Source organism: Mustela lutreola, chromosome 17 (assembly GCF_030435805.1).
Source record: "Mustela lutreola isolate mMusLut2 chromosome 17, mMusLut2.pri, whole genome shotgun sequence".
NCBI lineage: Eukaryota > Metazoa > Chordata > Mammalia > Carnivora > Mustelidae > Mustela > Mustela lutreola.
The window spans coordinates 21,670,931-21,691,666 of NC_081306.1; the positions used below are offsets into that span (position 1 = coordinate 21,670,931).

Consider the following 20,736-nt stretch of genomic DNA (forward strand, 5'->3'; position numbering starts at 1 on the left):
GGGGGAAGAGTCCCTGACTGCCATCCAAGGCCTCTGAGGCAGATACCCAGGAGAAGACACAGACGGAGCCAGTGTGTTCCCTCTTCCCCACGTGTCCCCAGACGTGGTCTCTGTCTTCGTCAGCGCTCCAAGGGACCATCCTGGGTACTGGGGCCCTGGGGTCAGCAGGAGCCCCCGGGGAAGAGCCACAGACGCTACCCTTCCTGCCTTACACCACGCCGCACCCCTCTCCCACCACGATGCCCACACCTGCCCCAAGAGCGAGAGGCTCACAGTCCCCCTGTGGGGATCCAGCCCTGTTGCCTCCTCGGGCCTGCTCTCCTCAACTCTCCCCGCAGCCAATCACTCTCCTGCGCAGGCCGCGGCTGCATCTGCATCCTGCCAGGACCCTGAGTGACACTGCCAGGAACGCTGAGGTGACTGAGAAGAGGGAAAAAGAACCTGAGAGCCAAAACCAAATGAAACCATTCAATGATGCAATGAATCAAAGAACTGGAAATGAAAACATGATGGTCTTCAAATCAGCAAAGATAAAAAAAGGAAATACACACCATCGGCAAGGATGTGAGAGGACACACACACCCAGTGCTACCGGTGGGAATATGGGAGGGTGTCGTTTTCAGGCGAGCAATTTTACAAAAAAGCACCAAAATCCACAGAGAACAAACTTGCCCTCTGAGCCAGCAGCTCAACTCCTGGCACCTCATCCTTACGGACAGATCCAGCACAGGCAGGAGACCGACATGGACCCTGGGAGCCCCACTCGGTAATTCATGGCCTCCACTGGGTGTCCATTTGGCACGGGAAGCATGCGCTGCTTCCAATCTGTTTTTTTTTTTTTTTAAGATTTTATTTATTTACCTGAGAGAGAATAAGAGCGCGCGAGAGCACAGAAGGTAAGGGAGAATCAAACTTCCTGCTGATCAAGGAGCCCCACACGGGGCTTGATTCCAGAATCCTGGACCACCACCTGAGCTGAGAGTAGACGCCCAACCAACTGAGCCATCCAGGCACCCGAGATTCGTTTTTTTAATGCTATTATTAAAAAGTTCTAAAACTGTATTTTTGTATGGACAGATTTATGCATAATTAAATAAGTAATTCATAAGTAAATAAATAATTCAATAATTTTGCCTTTAAATAGCTACACGATACACCAAATATAGTCTAGAAGTCATACACCGCTCCCGCCCCAGCCCGTGACTGGGCTTTAAACAGTGAATCAGGATGTTATTAGGGCTGCGTGGTTGCTGCAGGCTCTCTGGGCCTGGCATGGCTTGTCTCCCATGACACCTGTGGCTTCCTCTCCCCCAGGAGCCCATGCATACCTTCGTAGAGGTGGGACTCCAAGTCCCCAGGAAGGTATGAAACCCACCCCCCAGGACAGGAGCTCTCTTGTTAGTCATGAGATGAAAGACTCCTCTGGCGTGTGGAAGAGAACAGGAATACCCTCAGAGTGATGTTCTAGAGGCATAAAATAAAACATGTAGGATGAGACAAAGGACGAAAATACCAAAATATTAAAGCAATGACCGTGAGATGTAACAGTATGTGATTTTCTTTATCGATGTAACAACGAGATCTGGCAGGTCTAACAGAATTCTGAAGCCGGAATGGGCACATGTAACAGATCAAGAAAGTGACAGCCGAAGGGGCGCGTAAGGGGCGCAGTTGGTGGACTATGCTCTAGCTCCTGGTTTCAGCTCAGGTCATGATCTTGGGGCCGTGGGATGAGCTCAGCGGGGAAGCCGCTGGAGACTCTCTCTCCCTCTGTTCCTCCCCCAACTTGTGGGCGCTCTTTCTAGAATAAATAAGTCAATCTTAAAACAAACCAACCAACAGAAACCTGCGACAACTCTAAAGGAACAGAGGGACGCGTGTGACTGCCCTGGATGAGCGCAGGCACTTGCTGCCCGCCTTCACACCTTCACAGTCAAAGAAACGTTTCATTTCACGGAAAGTTTGGGGAAAATATACAACTTTTCCCTCTCAGCTTCACGGACAGCCAACTTTTCTGCATGACAACCAGGGTGAGAGCCGCAGAGAGACAACCTAGTTCCCTCCCCCCAGGCTCAGAGATGAACCAAAGGCCAAACTGCTCTACCAGTTAGAAAACCAGGCCTACAATCAACCACCGGCCGAAACGCAGCCGTTTGCATGCCACTGACCCACTGGAAGCAGGCCACAGGGTGAGGGTAAGGAAGAGGGTCTTGGGCTGGGCTGCTGTGTGCACTCTGAAAGTGATCCAAAGAAATTGACCAGCATCTTGGGCCGTGGAGCACTCTGGCCACCACCCCGGACTCAGAAGTGCCAGGGACGAAGGAGAGACCTCAAGCGATGTTCCTGCGGTCAGAGAACACCTACACTCTCTTCAAAGCTGGCGGCGCAGGCTGCTGGTCTCTTACCCGTATGCCCACAAGTGAAGCGCAGCAAACATGCTCCGCAAACGGGCCACACTCTTGACCAAGGAAAAGCGAACTGAGCATGGTGACGCGTGAGAAGGAGTCTGCACCGCCACCAAGTGGCGTTTATCCTGGGAGCACAAGAGTGGTTCAACGTATAAAAATCGATCAATATACTATGTGACATCAGCATAAAGGGAAAAAAAACCCCACACAATCATCTCAACAGACTCAGAAAAATGTTCTAACGAACATCTAACACTCTTTCACGACAAAAATACATCACAGAATAAAAACAGAAAGAACCTCCTCACCCTGATCAGGGTGTCCAGGAAAACCCCACGGCGAGAGTCCCACTCGATGATCAGATCAGGAACATGACAAGGACACCTGCACGGGCCCCGCCTGCTCCACATGGTCCTGGAGCTCCAACCACGGCAGGGAGGCAAGAAGAGTTAACAGGCATCCAGAGCAGAAAGGAAGAAAATGAAACTGTCTTGAATCACAGATGACTTGATCTTACATACACAAAGTTTTGAGGAATTCATTAAAAATGATCATAACTAAGAACGAAGTCCTGCCAGGCTACAGGACACAAGATCAGGACCCCAAAATCAAGTGTATTTCTGTATACTTGCAGTGAATAATCAAAAATGAAATTCAGAAAACAATTCCACTTACAAGAGCCTCAAAAATAAAATATTTAAGAATTTCCTAAAAACAGTGCACAGCTTGAAGGCTGAAAACTATGAGAGGTTTTTGAAAGAAATGACAAGATGAATAAAAAGACCCCCTATGCCGAGGGACCAGAGGACTTAGTACTGCTGTGATGGTAACAGCCCCAGACAGCTCCCCCACATTCCCACCCCCATTGCAGGCCTTCGCTCAGCACAAGGCTTCCAGGCCCAGCAACACTGCAGGGAGTACCAGAATGCCACTCCGTCTAAAAACAATGTTCCCGGGTGAGGACCGACCACGTTCTATTTACCCATTTGCATGATCACCTAACGGACACGAGTTGTCTCCATGTTCTGGCTATCAGACAAAAGCTGCTCTCAACAGTCCTATACACCTTTTCTCCATAAACATGTTCTCTGCTCTCTTGAGTATGCGCCAGGTAGTACAACTGCTGAGTTACACGCTAACTATGGCTAACTGCCACCTGACTTTCCATAGGGACTGCACCATCTCACGTTCCCACCTGCAAGACACCAGGCTTGGGCTTCTCCACACCCATGCTAAGGTTTGTCATCACTGTTGGTCACTGTGATCACAGCTGTTCAAAAAGCAGTGGCTCAGTGTGCTTTTGATCTGCATTTCCCCAATTACCTTGAACATCTTTTCATGCATTTACTGGCATTTGTTTGTCTTCTTTGAAGAAACATCTATTCAAACCCTGTGCCCACTTTTAAATTTTTATTTCGTTTTATTTCTTAAGTTATGATATTTCATAAGTCCCTTAAGATATACAATTTGGCAATATTTTTTTCACTTTCTCAATGGTAACACAGCACAAAAGTTTCCCAACTGGACGCAGCTATTTCTCTTCTGTCGCTCATGCCTCAGATGGTGTATCTAAGAACCACTCCCCACCGACCCTGAGGTCATGGAGATTTACACCTACGCTTCCTTTCAAAAGTTTCAGTTTCTGCATTCTATATTCACATTTCTGCTCTACCCATGTTTAACTTCGGAGTTAGCTTCTGTGCATATGGTGTGAGGAAGGGGTAAGTCATGTTTTTGAAGAACTGGTCAACGCTGAAGGATGACAGCGAACCAGTTCAAGGTTGTCGTAAAGGGCAAATAAAGGGGAAAGGAAAGCAAGCACTTATCCTGTTTTGTCTCTGTAGTTAATACCACCATAGCTAACCAAACAGTTACTATGGGGAAGTTGTTCTTTAAAGAATTCCAGCCCATGAATGAAAGAATTAGACTGTGATCATTCTGCATTCTCTAGAGAATTAATGGATCTAGGCCATTATGGCTAAAAAGGGCTGCTGACATCACAGGGAGAGATGACAAGGTGTTATGAGTGTCCTAATGGAGAACACACCCCAGCCTCTGGTGTGGGAGGACAGAATCTGCATGTGATCTCAAGGGGCCAGATCCAACTTCCCATTTCCAGCACACAGAGGAGACAGGAGCATTGTTACAGGACTCCACAGAGGTGCAATCAGGAAACTCTGTAAGACAAATGACCTGCTTTCTTCAACAGACTACAAGGGAAAAAATAAAGAATGAAAAAGAAATTTAAGAAACAAATCAACTAGGCCCACTGTGGAGCTTTATTTAAATCCTGATTCAAGCAGACAACCACCAAAAAATCCTGATGTAGAATTATGACACCTGGAAATCTAACACAGTATCCTGGGATATAAAACAAATACTGTAGTTTCTCATTATGAAAATAGTTTGCTGTTGCAGTTTATATATATATATATATATATATATATTTAAATTTATTTGACAGAGAGAAACATAGTGAGAGAGGGAACACAAGCAGGGGGAGAGGGAGAGGGAGAAGCAGGCTTCCCACCCAGCAAGGAGCCCAATGCGGGACTTGATCTCAGAACCCCAGGATCATGTTTAAGTGGGTTAAATGATCATGATCAGTGGGTTAAGACAGAGGCTTAACCCACTGAGCCGCCCAGCCACCCCTGCAGTTATACTTTTTAAAAGAGACTTTATAGGAGCACCTGGGCGGCTCAGTGGGTTAAACCTCTGCCTTCAGCTCAGGTCATGGTCTCAGGGTCCTGTGATTGAGCCCCACATTGGGCTCTCTGCTCAGCAGGGAGCCTGCTTTCCCCTCTTTCTCTGCCTGCCACTCTGCTTACTTGTGATCTCTGCCAAATATATAAAATCTTTAAAAAAAAAAAAAAAAAAAAAAAGAAACTTTATACTTTAGTGATAAATACTAAAATATTTAGTGGGAAAACTAATCGATGGTGGAAATCAGTCAAAAGCATGGTCTGAATTTTACAAAAAGCAACTACTCTCATGTATCACAGCTATGACTAAATAAACACCAATACTGAGAAGACCAGAGTAAACCATTTCTCAATATAAAGAGCTGTACCTGGGGGGGTCTAAATATAAGAACCTGACTCTGTCCTCCAACATGTGAAGTTGGCTTTGGGGTGGGTGGAGATGTCCTGCTCACGCACACTGGGGGCAAGGCAGAGGCGCTTGGCCAGGGTCCAGAGTCCATAGCACAAGGCAGAGGTGGTCAATATTGGTCTGAGGGTCTGGAATATGGCCATCCATGGAAGGTACAGCTGGAGTGAGTGACAGAAGGGACTTCAGCTCCGCAGTCTCCCTCCCCACCCCTCACGGCCCCTCTCCCATCACCAGCCAGCCCTCCCCTCCTGTTTAGTGAATGGAACTTCCACATCTGGCTGCATACCAAAAAGGCCTACATGGCTCAAGACACATGTTTCTAGACACAAACCCTAACTCTGAACCTCTGTGGCATCCTAAGCTCCGCAAACGTCTTACAAAGAGGGCAAAGACCAGGGCCAGGGCCACGGCCACGGACAAGGGGCTTACTGGCTTACTCTGCGTGATTAAGCTGTCCCCACTCGGACAGGTCTGGGACCCTTGTTAGGGTAGGTTAGAAGTCAAAGTCCTCTGTGCCAGGAAGTCTTCCACGGTCCCACATACCTTCTTCCACAGCTGGCTGCTGCTTCCTATCTCTGCCTCTCACAGCCACAGGGCCACGCGACTCCACAGGAAGCAGTGAGAGACACAGGCACAACCTGTGTCTGTCTGGGAAGACAGACAACCTGCCTCTTGCAGGAGGATGCAACAAGCTCACGTGCACAGCACAGCTAAGGAGCCTGGGCCATGTTCCCACTGACACCTGCTTTCTGCAAGCTTAAGATGTCCTCAGGAATCCATCTCTGCATGAAAGGTAAAAGCTAATGCAAGAATAAATTCTAAGATTCTGAACTACTTCAAACAGAAAGTGACAGCAAGTCAGTATAATGAATCCTTCGTGTAATTATACATGTTTTTCCCTCTTTCTCTAAGGAGGAAAAAAAAAAAGCCAACTCCTCCGTATATATGAGCTCTCCCTGGTTTACAGTGTAAGCACTTTCAGACTTCTCCTTCTAGAAAAAAAAATATGCAGGTATATTTCACTATTTCACCCAGGCATTTACATTCTTCAATTTTCTAAACGACTACAAGGCAGCAGGACTAGCTTGTGCCAAGTATCAGATTCTAAAGAGAATGTGAAGGGCGGGGGGAACGGCCAGAGTAGACCCATGAGGGGGCTGGCTTCTGAGGCTTACTGGGGGGGCCCACAGGAAGTCACAGACAACATGACAAGAACAGGACCACGGCATTTCCTATTCAGTTCTCCCGGGTCAGGGGCAACACTTACAGCTACCAGTTACACCATACCCACAGAAACTCAGCTGCTGGCCATCTCTATGTGACTCTGCAGTAGGAACGAGTCCAAACGATCAAGGTTTCAGGGCATCTCACAAGTGCCCACAGGACACTTGTGAGGAAAGGGAGCCGCAAAAGGTGGGCAAGTGGCACCAGGATTGAAATTTGTTGAGAAATAAGCATGTCTTCCTTGATTGCAAGTTTTGTTTTGGGCCCCAACGGGTGGTGCCCTAGGAGTCCCAGAGAAGTGCCCAAATCCCAGACACCGTCTTGGCGACTCAGTGAGTATCTGCACAACAGGAAGGCACCAACTGGGTCCCCACATCAACACTGCGAGTGAAAACATGGGGCTGCGAGAGCACCCGGGAAGCAAAGATAAGGCACCCTGCGGAGAACTCAGAGGCCCAGCCAGGTGCAGCCGGAGGAGGGGACCCCAGACACCAGCCTGCCAGCCACCTGGGAGCGTACACTCCCCGAAGAGGCCTCCGTTCAACCTGAGGCAGAGCAGGCTGCCCGGCTGAGCTAGAGGGCTCTCCCGCTGGCACGTGGGGCTCACGGCTCCCCTCTTCCGCAGGAGGGCAGCTCGAGCAAGCTGGGTGCTTCCACCGGAAAGCCCAGTCCTTCTCACGGGTCCCCACAGGACCTGGCAGAGGCAAGCACATTGCCCAGCCCTTCAGGCCAGACTCAGAGTAACTCTGTTGGGGACACTTGTCCTGACTCAAGGTTCATTTTCAAGGTCCCTTATTAATTTCAAGGTCCTGGCTGACTAGCCAGGGCACCCCAAGGCACTCTTGTGGCCCACTTTACAGTTAGTCACTCCTCAGGCGATGGAGCGGTCATGATGCATAAACCAACACCAGAAATTACCCTAAGGGAACAGTGATAGGAGGGTTTGTAATTATAAACATGCACCTGAGGAGGTTAGACTTCAGCCCCCATGTGTTCTGTGACTTCACAGAACCTTGCTCTGACCAGTGTGCTGGATCAACTACACAGAGGAGACGAGGAGACAGTGGGAGCCGACGGCGGGCACCAGGATACTGGGCAGTGCTCTCTCCCCATTACAACCAACAGTCCCAACGCAGAGGGCTGGGAGCGGACTCCATTGACCCCACACTCCCACGGCAGAACACCAGGAACGCATGTGGCACCTGGCATCCCTCCACCCAGCAGACCAGGCGCCCACTGCCCAGGCCTTCAGGCAGAGCCACCACGGAAGCCAGGGCCTGCCCCATGAAGGCTTAAGTGTGTATAACAGCAGGGGTGTGGCAAGCACGTCATGGACAGTGAATACAATGCCATTCGACGCATTTCTGAGAAGGTGTTTTCGATCTGGAACACTGAGCTGGGACCTGCTGGGAAGAGGGCACTCACACACCTTGTTTACTCTCTGGGGATAGCACTTTTGCTGTTCCAAAATCCGTGATCTGGATGTGCATATCCTCATTCAACAAAATGTTTTCTGGCTTCAGGTCCCTGTAAAAGCAGATTTGGTCCATCTGAGATGAAATATTTCAATAGCAATGTTATCACAAACACTAAATTTGCTGAAAACAAATGAGCTGATTAAATACTTCTAATCTTTACGGACTAACAACCAAGAATGAGAGTCTACAAAGTTCACACTGAGCAAATACCAGTTGCATCTAATGGGTTTGTTCCCAACACGTCACTTCAGAAATGCATCTGTCATTTTCTTTCTTTTTCTTTTTTTTATAAACATATAATGTATTTTTATCCCCAGGGGTACAGGTCTGTGAATTGCCGCATCTGTCATTTTCAATACACTTTTTGGTAAAACTGTATTCCAGAATTTTTAACCCATAAAAGGCAGATCTTGGGAACCTGTTGTGGTCAGGTAATCATTTTACAGTATATATAAATCAGCCACCACGTTGTTCACCTTTGACTTACACAGTGGTAAGTGTTCACCGTTTCTTGATAAAACCAGAAAACAGGATTAAAATATTAAATTTTGTGGGGTGCCTGGGTGGCTCAGTGGGTTAAAGCCTCTGTCTTCAGCTCAGATCGTGATCCCAGGATCCTGGGATTGAGTCCTGCATCAGGCTCCCTGTTCAGCGGGGAGTCTGCTTCCCCCCATCCTCTGTCTACTTGTCAGTCTGTCAAATAAATAAATATTTTAAAAAGTCTTAAAATGTTAGATTTTGTTATGTGTATTTTGCCACAAAAACCATCTATAACAGGAACAAGAGAAAGAGAGCTCGTACGAACACTTTCGATTTGACAAAATCAGACAGTCAAGGAGACGGAGATCAGAAACGAGCACACACACGAGCTCCAAGGTGGAATGGACAGCACCAGTTGGGACGGCCAAGGGTGCCACCGGCAGCCAGCGTCACCCGGCTCTGGGAGGCCCCGTGAGTCTCAGCACCGGGTGACGTCAGCTTCTCCTCAGTTCCTACCAGGAGGACTCCCATCCCTCCAGGCACCCCCGCAGAGCTGAGCCAGAGGCCTGGTACCTGTGAATGATGCCCTTGCCATGCAAGTACTCCAGAGCTGACACCATCTCGGCCGTGTAAAACCGGGTGCATGTCTCATCGAATGAGCCAATTTTGCGAATGTATTTAAGTAGTTCTCCATTTTTGGCATAACTAAGACCAAAGTCTAAATGTTGCATCGTTAAGGAAGAGTACAAAAGTCATTTTTTTTAAACTAACCTTACAGCCCCATAGGAATATTTTTAATTAATGAAAACTGAAGGTACCCGTGTCCCGAGACAGCAGTCCCACTTCAAGTCAGGCCCTGTTGTGATCACACCCACAGCTGCTGGGGCGGATAGGACGCCCTGGCCCCAGCCCCAGGCCCAGGCCCCAGCCCCAGGCCCAGGCCCCAGCATGGGTTTCTCCCTGAGAACACAATGACACACACTCCACGGCCCGACTGCTCCTTCTGGACCCCACCCTCTCCAGAAGGTGACGGGCTCAGGAAAGCGAAGCCACTGGAGCGGAGTGGCCAGAGCCTGTGGCCCACGTGCCTCTTGGCAGGCTTCAGCAAGGAGAAGGGGGGCCCCATCCTAATTCAGCCTCCAAACCTGCACCACGGTGGGCTCAGAGCATTTACTGAGCACCAACCACATTCACAGTGTGCTAAGAGTTCACTCATGTAAAGGTTTCTCAAATGCAAGCTCCTGTCCAAGTACGAAGTAACAAGTCTTGTAAGAGAGCTGCCATTTTATTATCTTCTCAATTTTATCAACAGGAGAAACAGAGACGTTTTTCCCATTCACACTGTGGTGTGATCTGCTTCCATTCTCCCTTCCCAGAAGGATTATAGGCTGGAACAGTAACACAGCCCATACACCAGCTTCCTCTTAGAAGCTCCGAACATGTGCACCTATAAACGGAACCGTGCAGGCTGACTTCACAGCTCCCTAGCTGCCAGGGCCACAGCGACAGGAGTCTTCATTGCCCTAGCTAGTGGCTCTGAGGCAGGAAGGGGTGGCCCACGCTCGAGGTCTTCACCAGGGCACTGTGGGCTCCCATCGAGGACAGTCTGATGCTGCAGGGCCATGAGGACAAGCCCAGGATGGAAGGGACCAGCGAGCAAAACTGCCTAAACCTGTCCCTGATTCAGCCCCAACCATGACCACCCACGCCCTTCCAACCAGGACAACAGGAACCTGAAGGAGGGAATGCAAAGGGTCCCAGCCAGACCCCTTCACAGCTCACCCTGCTGGCTCCTCTCCAGGAAAGGCTGGTGTCCACGGCCCCCTTGGCAGTGGCCCCACCTGGACTGGCCACTAGCCTGAGCACTCAGGAGTGCCAAGGAGCCTGCAGCAGACCCAAGAGGCTCGCCTCCATGCAGGGACAGCGCCTCTCTGAGCTTCACGTGGTTTGCCCCTTTCTGACCGCTTCTGGAGTTCCTGCTTCCTGGGTGAAGGACACTTCTAGTTCTTTACTCAGCTTGAGGCTAAAGCAACCAAAGGTTCTGAATATAACAACTGTTGAGGGTCCTGGCTCCAAGCCCACATTGTCTCCAACCACACACCTGCCTCATCCCCGCATCTCTCGCACCGCCTGGGTCCGCCTCATAGCCCAGAAAATTTTCCCCTCCCTTGGCACAGCCAGTGGCCCAGGACAGCAAGGAGGAAGCTGCTCTCTCCCAGGAAGTGGGTGAATTCCCGGAAGGATGTCACAGACCAGGCCTGTGACATAGCCCGGTAAGCTAAACCCCTGTGACAGAGCCCTGGCAAAGGGACCTGGCCCAGAGAGGTTAAGCAACTGACTCAGGGTCATGAAGCCAGGAGGGACAGAACTGGAGCCCAGCCTCCTAAGGTTTAGAGCACTACTCCTGTCCCCGAGCCGCAAGAGGAGACACACGATGATATGCAGTCAGTCCAGACAGCCTCACAGGTGAGAGAGACACTGAGCAGCCTCGAAGAAGACTCTTCAGTGTCCTCGGGGAGCCATAAGCAGCGACGGCAGAGTGGTGGGGACACGGCTGATGCTGGAGCCAGGCAGAAGCACACGTTCTCTAACCCTGAACAAACCAGGCAGGACCCTCTGCCCTACATGCCCGTGGCTATGACACCCCTTGACTGCTCCCCCATGAGGGCGGAACCACTGGGCAAAACGCACCACAGGTGTTGCCAGGACCTCCTCAGCTCTCTCTCCTGAAACTCCCTTCCCACCCTGAAACAACCTGTAGGGGGGCCATTCCACAGGGGAGACCCAGGGCCCAGGGGCTTGGCCACTCCACAGCCCCCGGCTGGCCGCCAAGCAACCCACACTGGAAACCGACCAGCCCTGCGCCCCCCAGGTCTGTCCTCTCCACTCATGGGCAACGCCCTGCCCCCTATGTGCCGGTCCCTGTGTCAGGGTGACTCGGGCTCAGGCCTCAGAACTTTTCCCTGCTGAGGGCCCGCCCTCCAGTGGCCGGCCAGCCTGCTGATGTCCCCTGCCCCCAGCCCTCAGTTCGCACACTGCCCTGACTCCTGACCCAGCAGCAGTCAGCACCCACAGATGCATCAAACGCCAACCCCACACACACCTCCAGCCTGGTCTCACCCTCAGTCTCTTCTGGCTCGCTCCCAGCACCCCCGGGCACCCCAGCCTGAGGCCCCACACCCAGGAGCCAGGCTGACTGCACCGCCCCTTGCCCAGCCCCCTCACAGGAGCCTTCAGGGTGGCACCAGCCACGATCACAGCAAATGGCTGCTCTGCTCTAGCCCCTCCCGGCTCCTGGCGCACTTAGAAAAAAATCCTTAATTCTTATCAGGCGTCTAGGGGAGGAGAAGCTGGCCCCTGACCAGCCTGTCACTCCAGCTTCTAGCCCTCACTCTACCCAGGTCTCTGGCCAAAGTCCATGTCCCTGCAGACCACCAAGCTACGAGAACAGCACTCTCCTTCACCCTCTTACCTGCCCTCACTGCCCTGGCTCCCTCAAGTCTACTGCACAGGCACTGACAGTCTGGGTGTGTCTAACTGCTCCTGGGTACGCAGACTCCATGACGGCCAAGCCTTCTTCACCTTTTCACCAGCATACCCCCATTGCCGGGCACTCAGCAAGTACTTCTCAGTCAGCGAAAGGACAAATTCGGCCGACAGCTGAAGGAGCCAGAAAATGGTGCTGGGGCCGGGGCGGGAGAGGGAACGGGAAGAAGCAAAGTTCTAAACGAGAAGAATCTGTGTAGAAAGAGACAGGGGAAAGCCTGGGGAAGGGGGGCAAGCCAAGCCCTTACGGGGACTGGCTCTGTAGGAGTAGGGCACAAGCTGAGGACACGTGAGGGCAAGAGGGACAGAATTAAGGGGTCGAGGCCTGAACAAGCCCTGAGGCAACTCCACATGACAGCTGACCTCTCGGTGCAGCAGAAACCAGAAGAGCATCTACTGGAACTGGGGACAGAGTCACGAGGGCACAGAGGGGCTGGGCAAGTCCTGGTTAGGAAAAATGACAGGAAAGGGTTGTGAAACGAGGAGAAACTGGATAGCTAGGCCATACAATGGGCAGGCCCTGGGATGAGTGAGACAACACAGTGTGGTCTACCCTGGAGACCAGAGTACCCTGTCTGCCCTGCTCCCTAAGCAAAGATAAAAGAGGGGGAAAAATCACTACTCCAGGGGTTAGGGGAGAAATCAGGGAGCAGAAGAGGCCCTCAGAAGAAGCAATCAGTGGTGTGTGACAGCCTTGCTGGAGAGCCAGAGGCACTGGGTGACCAGAGTCATGCACAGGCAGAGAGCAAACTGAGGTGGGAGCCACGGGGAGGACGGAGGGCAGGAAAGAGGGAGGGAGGCTGGATGGTCTGGGGAGGAGAGCGTTCTGGGTACTGTGGGAAAGACTCTGGACTCCTGTGGGTGGCTCCCTGGACTTCTCACTTGGGGGCGACGCCTGATAAAGCTGTCCCTTCAAACAGACCCCATACCCCTGGGCCAAAGAGAGCAGAGAAGGGCCCTGAGCACCCAAGATCCTTTTCCCTCCCTCACTGCCCTGCTTTGATCGGAGGACCTGACATCTGATGGATATCCCAAGGACACCAGTTAGAGGAGGAAGGAATGCCTCTGAATAAATGTCTAGCAGTCACAGGGTTAAAAATCCTAACAATCCTTTAGATTGTTTATGAACAAAAAACCTCAGAAAGGTTTGTGATGTTTTCTTTTGAAGTAACATTCTACTTCAGTGAACACCAGCAATCCCAGGGGCTCCCAAAGCAAAGTGATGTGAATTCATCCGCATTGAGAATATGCCACCCTGTCCTTTCCGGGAAAGAAACGACTTGTGAACATACACAGAGGGGCCATGACTCCAAAACCATACGGGGTAACTGGTGTGACTTCAGAAGCCTCTGACTGTTCAAAGGATACATAGCTTTTCATCATCCTGAAATGTGAAGTAAAGTTTAACAAAGAACGGGTGATCCAGGCGTGACATCACGTCTCTCTCTCTGGTTACATACGGGACCTTGTTCTCTTTGATAATGTGACGTTTCTCTAGAATTTTAACTTAAAGTAAGAGAGAAGCAAGTTACTACGATTGATAATGGCTTAAGAAAATATACTAAAAACAAAACTCATCAAAGTAACTGATACAAATCAAAGTTTTTCACAAAACCTACCCACCCAGTTTGTGTTCTCTAAGACCACCAGCATCCCATCCCTGAAATCAGCACAGAGCCTCCAGGTGCTGGGAGGCCGGGCTGCCGTGCGCTGGCACACGCCCTAGCCTGCACCCCGGACGCACAGCCCCGGGGTCAGTACTTACTAGCATATTCCCTTGAGGTTGCCAGTTCTCGGGCCAGGACAACCTGGTTTGGGAAGAAAAGAGGGAAAAAGAAGAGAAAAAACACTCAATATAACCCGGGCATCAACTCTCACAGGTAACCTTGAGGCTAACCTGCCCCCACCATTAAATTACATTTAAATATTAGAAATTATGTTAAAACATATTGGTCCTGTGCTAAAAATCTGGCTGGATGTTAACGATGAAGTTACTGTGTTCTAATAAACAGCAAATGCACAGATCAGTCAGGGTCCTCAGAAGGCTTTCTGTCTCTGCTCCTGCTGAGTTCCCAGGGCGCAGTGACGTATGCATTCAGGAATATCCGGGACTAACGTCACCCCCACAAACAGAGACAGAAACAGCAAATAATAGCCCAGATGGGTCCTGGGAACGCCTTCAAAAAATAACTTTTAGAATATGTTCTCAGTGTATGTTCACTGTGATAAGCTGCCCTGAATTTGGGCTTTTACAAAGAACTGTGACCACACATTTCAGTGGGTCCTGCACTCGGGGACGGTAAACCCTGTCCCTGCTGTCAAGGGCCCAGGAAACCAAGGCCCATGAGGCCCACGGAGAGTGCCCCCTGCACAGCGCGCCTCCCACCCAGGATGCAATCCCACACCTGGCAGGCTTTCTCGGCCGCACACCTAAGGCCTATAGTCACACTCCACCTTGCAAACAGAGAGCCAACACGGCACAGCACAATGTGGAAAAGAGATTTTTACACAAGCAACCTTTGGCACAAGTTGCCACCAATTTCCACAGGCCTGATGAGGTCCGTTGGCCATGAAGCTGGGGCACCCGATCCACCACAGCCAGCTGAGGCGGATGACGCCCCCCAAGACACCTGCAGGAAGGATGGTCCGAAGACCAGAGTGCAGATGGAAACCTGTCCGAATCCTGGGGGATCGCTGGGCCTCCCCTCAGGGAACACCTTCGGAGGCCGGACTCATCGAATTACAGAATTCTCCAACAGACTCACCAGAAGCTATCTGGGGAAAACACTGTGTGAAATGACCTGCAATGATTAAGAAGAATGGGTTTGGATTATATGCGCTCAAAGGGAAAGATCTCAGAGATCTTGCCAAAGGAATGCACCTGTGTGGGCTGTTCTGAAGCACTGGGGCATGTGTTTATGAAATGTGAAGTTTCTTCACAGGAGCATGTGCTAGCTACAAGGAAGGCGGAAAGAGGAAGAAAGAAGCATCAGAAAGCACTAGTACTTAACGAGATCTTCTCTGAAGTCGGCACTTAAGGAAATCTCTCTTGTGTGAATTCAACATTTCACGTGCAGGTTTCCCTATGGGCACAGGGCAGGGAGTATCCCTCTTCCAGGGAAAAAGGCATGACGCACCCCTCTGTCACTGTGGAGCCAACAGCAGAGCTCATCGGGACGTCAACATCATCCCCAGGGGGCCAGGCAGCAGCAGGCTGGGCCTCCACACTCTCCGGGGCCAGGCTTGGCTAAGTGCAGATCCTGCTCAGGCTGGGAACAGCCGCTTGTCCTCCCCCCTCCCCTAGAAATCTAATTTTAAGTGGTCTCTATTTCCGGAGCGATGAGGAAGACCTGAGGGTAGCGCATATCATCTGAGGCCCAGAGCATCGGGACTATACACAGCGCCAGGAAGGAGCCTGCAGCTCCCGGTGCTCCTCCCGGGCACCCGGCTTCGGAAGGCGCAGGGAGACAAGCATCACAGCTGGGCCCTTCCAACATCAGGACTGCATCATCCAAAATGGGCGGGGCCTACTTTTATCTGCTGTGCAGACCCACAGACAAGGGGGAGTTTCATAAATAAGTCCTCATTTGTGAGTCGAGGTAAATGTCCATGAAGCAGAACTGAGAGAGGGAGAACGCTGCTTCTTTTGCTGGACTCTTCAGTAACTGTGCAGAACAGCCAAGGTTCTTTTCAGAATAGTTTCTTCTTTCTGAGAAGATCTGTGAGTACCAGAACAACTGGGGACTATCCTCATAGTTGAAGACTATTATCACGTGGGCACAACTGTTTCGTAATTTAAACAGAAACAGCCAATAAAAAAATCTAAATTTAAGGGGCGCCTGGGTAGCTCAGTGGGTTAAGCCGCTGCCTTCGGCTCAGGTCATGATCTCAGGGTCCTGGGATCGAGTCCCGCATGGGGCTCTCTGCTCAGCAGGGGGCCTGCTTCCCTTCCTCTCTCTGTGATCTCTTCCCTTCCTCTCTCCTACTGTGATCTCTCTCTGTCAAATAAATAAATAAAATCTTTAAAAAAAAAAAATCTAAATTTAAAATGTAAGGGGAGGCGCCTGTGTGGCTCAGTCAGTTAGGTGTCTGCCTTCTGCTCGGGTCATGATCCTAGGATCCTGGGATCGAGCCCTGCATCGGGCTCCCTGCTCCCTCTGCCCCTCCCCATTTGAGCGCGCATGCTCAGGCTCACTCACTCTCAAATAAATAAACAGAATCTTAAATACATACATATATATATATATATATATATAAATACATACAACTATATATATATATTTGTTCCCCATGTGTGTATATATATACACATGTGGAACAAAAAGTTAACACTGATTAAAACCAAGTTGGGAACATAGGTGAGCTATAAAACTTCATGTTCTTCTTTATATTTTGTGACATTTCATGAATGTAAAAAGAGAAAAGGGAAACAGGTTTCGCATGAGGTTTCTCCCCAGAGGCCAGTCAAGAAGGCCCTGGCCATCTGCAGGGCGCGCTGCTACCCAGGCCGCCCCCGAGCCTGCGCAAGCCCCCGGCCCCATCACAGCCACGTGGGGCTCCCACCTCCGCAAAGCGGCTACTCTGAACCTTCACTTCTTTGCTTGAAAAGGAAAAAAACACCACAAGATAGGCACAACTGGCTCAGGTAGCAAACAGAGGTGCTGACTGAAACGGAGACCAAGAACCTGGAGGCTCACAGGTCTGGGGCTGTGCCTCCAGCAGGGGTCAAGGCTGTGCTGTTTTATGCATTGTTTTAAATAACAGAGAAATAGTAAAGGTCATTAAATGTTTCCCGAAAGGTCTGAAGAGACATTGATACTGACACTTTCAAACGAAGGGAGAGCAAAGCTTCCAAGATTGTGCTGACGGGATACAGGATGCAGGATGAAATCTGTCAATGACTGGTTAGGGTAAAAACTAACTGCATCAAACCCCAAACCAGACCAAGAACAGAAAGACCAATAAACAGATGCCTTTTACAGCTTTCGTCTTCAAAAATCATGGCGTAGGGATCTCACCCATGTGACTCACCTGGTGGTAGGCGGCCCCAAATCACCCTCGCAACCAGAGTCGAGACCCTTGCCTGGGGAAGACCACCACCCAGGTCACGGGGTCCCCTAGCTCCAAGCCCTGAGGAAAGGCAGCCTTCCCAAGGAAAATATACTCATTGAGGAAACAGCAGCAGCAGGTACTCACTGTGGAAAAAGAGCCTTCACCAAGAATTTTCCCAAATTTGAAGTCTTCAGGCCGTTTCTTCCGAGGCTGTGGCGGTGGCTGGGCGGTGTGCTGCAGGGAGCTCGCACTCGGGCGGGGCGCAGCTGCGGTGCTGTCCATGGTAGGGCCCTGTCTGCTGCCGCCGCTTGGAATGCCAGGGGCCGTGCTGGACTCAGTCTGGGTCCTCACCATTGATGGGGACGGGCAAGCACATAACACCACGCTGGACTGAATAGGAACGGTGTCGTACTGGTGGACACAGGAAAGAGGGGTAAGATTCACAGTGGCTCACTTTTCCTACATGTATGAACTGAAGTGGTAACACTGTTGAAATACGAACACCAAGTACAGGGCAAGGCATCTGATGTTCTACCACAGGGTTCAGGCCACTGCTCTCCTGCAATCCCTTCCCTGCTCAAATCCCAGCCCCCACTCCCCGTTCCGTGTGCCCAGCAACCCCACCATCCAGATCCTATCCGCCCTCACTCTCCTCCATCAGCACCCAGTGACTCTCCCTCCAACCAGCCCCTGCCATGGCCAGTTGGGTCTTCCCATCACGTCCCAACCTCAGTGCCCCCAGCAGCCAGCCCCAGCCCCCAGAGGAAGCCGGCCCGAACTCTGACCACAGCATCCCCACCCGGAGCTCCTCACCAACTCACCCACCCACACCTCATACAGGCTGGACACATGGAAGGTACTCAGTTAGGGCTTGAACACACAGACTGGCTTAAAACTGCACAATGAAACAGAATTTTAACCTAGCAGTGCTAGAGCACGGAAGCAGAACTTCATGGGAAGAGGACTCCAGGACTGTCAGCTGTACATGAAAGCTACAGCTGAGGGTGCCTGGGTGGCTCTGCCAGTTCAGTGCCGGACTCTTGAGCTCAGCTCAGGTCAGGATCTCAGGGTCGTGAGTTTAAGCCTCATGTTGAGTCCTTACTGGGTGTGGGGCCTACTTCAAAAAGAAAGTTAGATTTGTTTAAATAAGCTTCTCAAAAAAGACAGCAGTGTGGGGCGCCTGGCTGGCTCAGTGGGTTAAGCTGCTGCCTTCAGCTCAGGTCATGATCTCAGGGTCCTGGGATCGAGTCCCGCATCGGGCTCTCTGCTCAGCAGGGAGCCTGCTTCCTCCTCTCTCTCTCTCTGCCTGCCTCTCTGCCTACTTGTGATCTCTCTCTGTCAAATAAATAAATAAAATCTTTAAAAAAAAAAAAAAAAAGACAGCAGTGGAGTAACTGGTTAACACCTGGGAAACTACCTGTTCTAGAACCCAGTGGCTCACTCCAACCAAAGGTACCTCCAGGCCAGGTAGAGTTTCTGGTTTTCAAATTATTTAAACAAATTCAAAATTTAGCAAATTTTATTTTTTTTTAAAGATTTTATTTATTTATTTGACAGAGAGAAAGTACAAGTATGCAGAGAGGAAGGCAGAGAGAGGGAGATGCAGGCTCCCTGACGAGCAGAGAACCTGATGCGGGGCTCGATCCCAGGACACTGAGATCATGACCTGAGCCAAAGGCAGATGCTTTAACCCACTAAGCCACCAAGGCACCCCCAAAATTTAACAAATTTTAAAACTTATTCCATGGATCTCTACTAACTCCCCGGCTGGCTTCTTTGCAGAAATTGTAAGCCGGTCCTAAAATTCACATGGGACACAGAACAAACAAGCTCAGAAATGAACAAAGCTGAACCAGCTTACCCACACGACCTTAGAAACAAAGCTACAGTAAGCAGAACAGGGTGGTCACGCAGAGAGGAGTGGAGAAGAGTTTAGGAGAGGAGGCCTAGATGTCTACAATCTTCTTATATTTGAGAAGGGCACCATGACCCTTAGTGAGTAGGAACATTCTTTTCAACAAACGCATAGCCACATACAAAAAGAATGAAGTCGAATGCCGTTCCTGTATCATATACAAAACCTAGCTCAAGTTTACCAAAAATATACACGTAAAAACGAAAACTATAAAACTTTTAGAAGAAAATATATGAGTAAATCCTCCTGACCTTAGCAATACCTTCTTAGATATGAGACCAAAAGCACAAACAACAAAAAGAAAAAACAAAACAAAACAAAACCACGGATCAAAGGGACTTCACCAAAATTAAAAACTTCTGTGCTTCAAAATCACCATCAAGAAAGTTAAAAGATGGGGGACGCCTGGGTGGCTCAGTGGGTTAAGCTTCTGCCTTTGGCTCAGGTCATGATCTCAGGGTCCTGGGATAGAGCCCCGCATCAGGCTCTCTGCTTAGCAGGGAGCCTGCTTCCTCCTCTCTCTCCACCTGCCTCTCTGCCTACTTGTGATCTCTGTCAAATAAATAAATTAATTAAAAAAAAATCTTTTTTTTTTTTTTTTAAAGAGAAAGTGAAAAGATGGGGTGGCTCACTGGGTTAAGCCACTGCCTTTGACTCAGGTCATGATCTCAAGGTCCTGAGATCCAGCCCCAGATCAGGCTCCCTGCTTAGAGGAGAGCCTGCTTCTTCCTCTCAGTCTGCTGCTCTGCCTACTTGTGCTCTCTTTCTATGTCAAATAAATAAATAAAATAATTTTAAAAATAGTAAAGTGAAAAAACAATCTACGGAAGAGAAGAAAGTATGTGCAAATCATGCATCTGCTAAGGGACTTGTATGCAGACGACATAGAGCTCTTACAACCCAATTAGAACACACACACACTCACTCACACACACTTAAAAACCAGGCAAGGGATCTGAATAAACATTTCTCTGAAAAGATAGACAAATGGCCAATAAGCACATGAAGAGATGCCCAACAGCACCATCACTATGGAAACGCACATCAGAGCCGTGAGGAGATTCCTCCTGACACCCACGAGGGTGCCAGCATCACACAACAGACAGTAACAATTGCTGGTGAGGCTGCGGGGAAGTCAGGACCTCCAGGCACTGCTGCTGGGCGTGTGACCTGGCGCCGTGTTTTTCGGCAGACAGTCTGGCAGTTCCTCAGGAGGCAACAGGCACCACGAAAGCAAGGAATTCTCAGCCTAGGTGTGCACCCGGAGACAGGCAAACCTATGTCCACAGGAAACTTGTACGAAAATGCTGACAGCAGCAGGACACCTAATGGCCAAAAGGCGAACACAACCCAGATGTCCACCAACAGATAAATGGATGAACAAACGCAGTCCAGCCGTGAAAACTGAGTACTGTTCAGCTATGAAGAGGAAACACTGGTACATGCTATGACTTAAATGAACGTGGGAGACACCATGCTCCATCAAAAGGGCCAGACACAACAGGCCACGCACTGTGGGATC

The 20,736-nt window shown here is 50.1% G+C and overlaps 1 protein-coding gene across 3 annotated transcripts in view; it reads right to left on the reverse strand.

Annotated features, from left to right (window-relative positions):
* The window catches only part of PDPK1 (3-phosphoinositide dependent protein kinase 1), an 86,965-nt gene that overhangs the window by 25,692 nt on the left and 40,537 nt on the right, over positions 1-20,736 (reverse strand). For all 3 annotated transcript variants that reach the window (XM_059155068.1, XM_059155067.1, XM_059155066.1), the window contains exons 2-6: positions 17,444-17,710; positions 14,013-14,055; positions 13,616-13,753; positions 9,275-9,419; positions 8,173-8,270 (exon numbers count right to left, since the gene is read on the reverse strand). In XM_059155068.1, coding sequence (XP_059011051.1) covers positions 8,173-8,270; positions 9,275-9,419; positions 13,616-13,753; positions 14,013-14,055; positions 17,444-17,653 — 634 coding nt within the window. In that variant the 5' untranslated portion in view covers positions 17,654-17,710. The remainder of the gene's footprint in view (positions 1-8,172; positions 8,271-9,274; positions 9,420-13,615; positions 13,754-14,012; positions 14,056-17,443; positions 17,711-20,736) is intronic.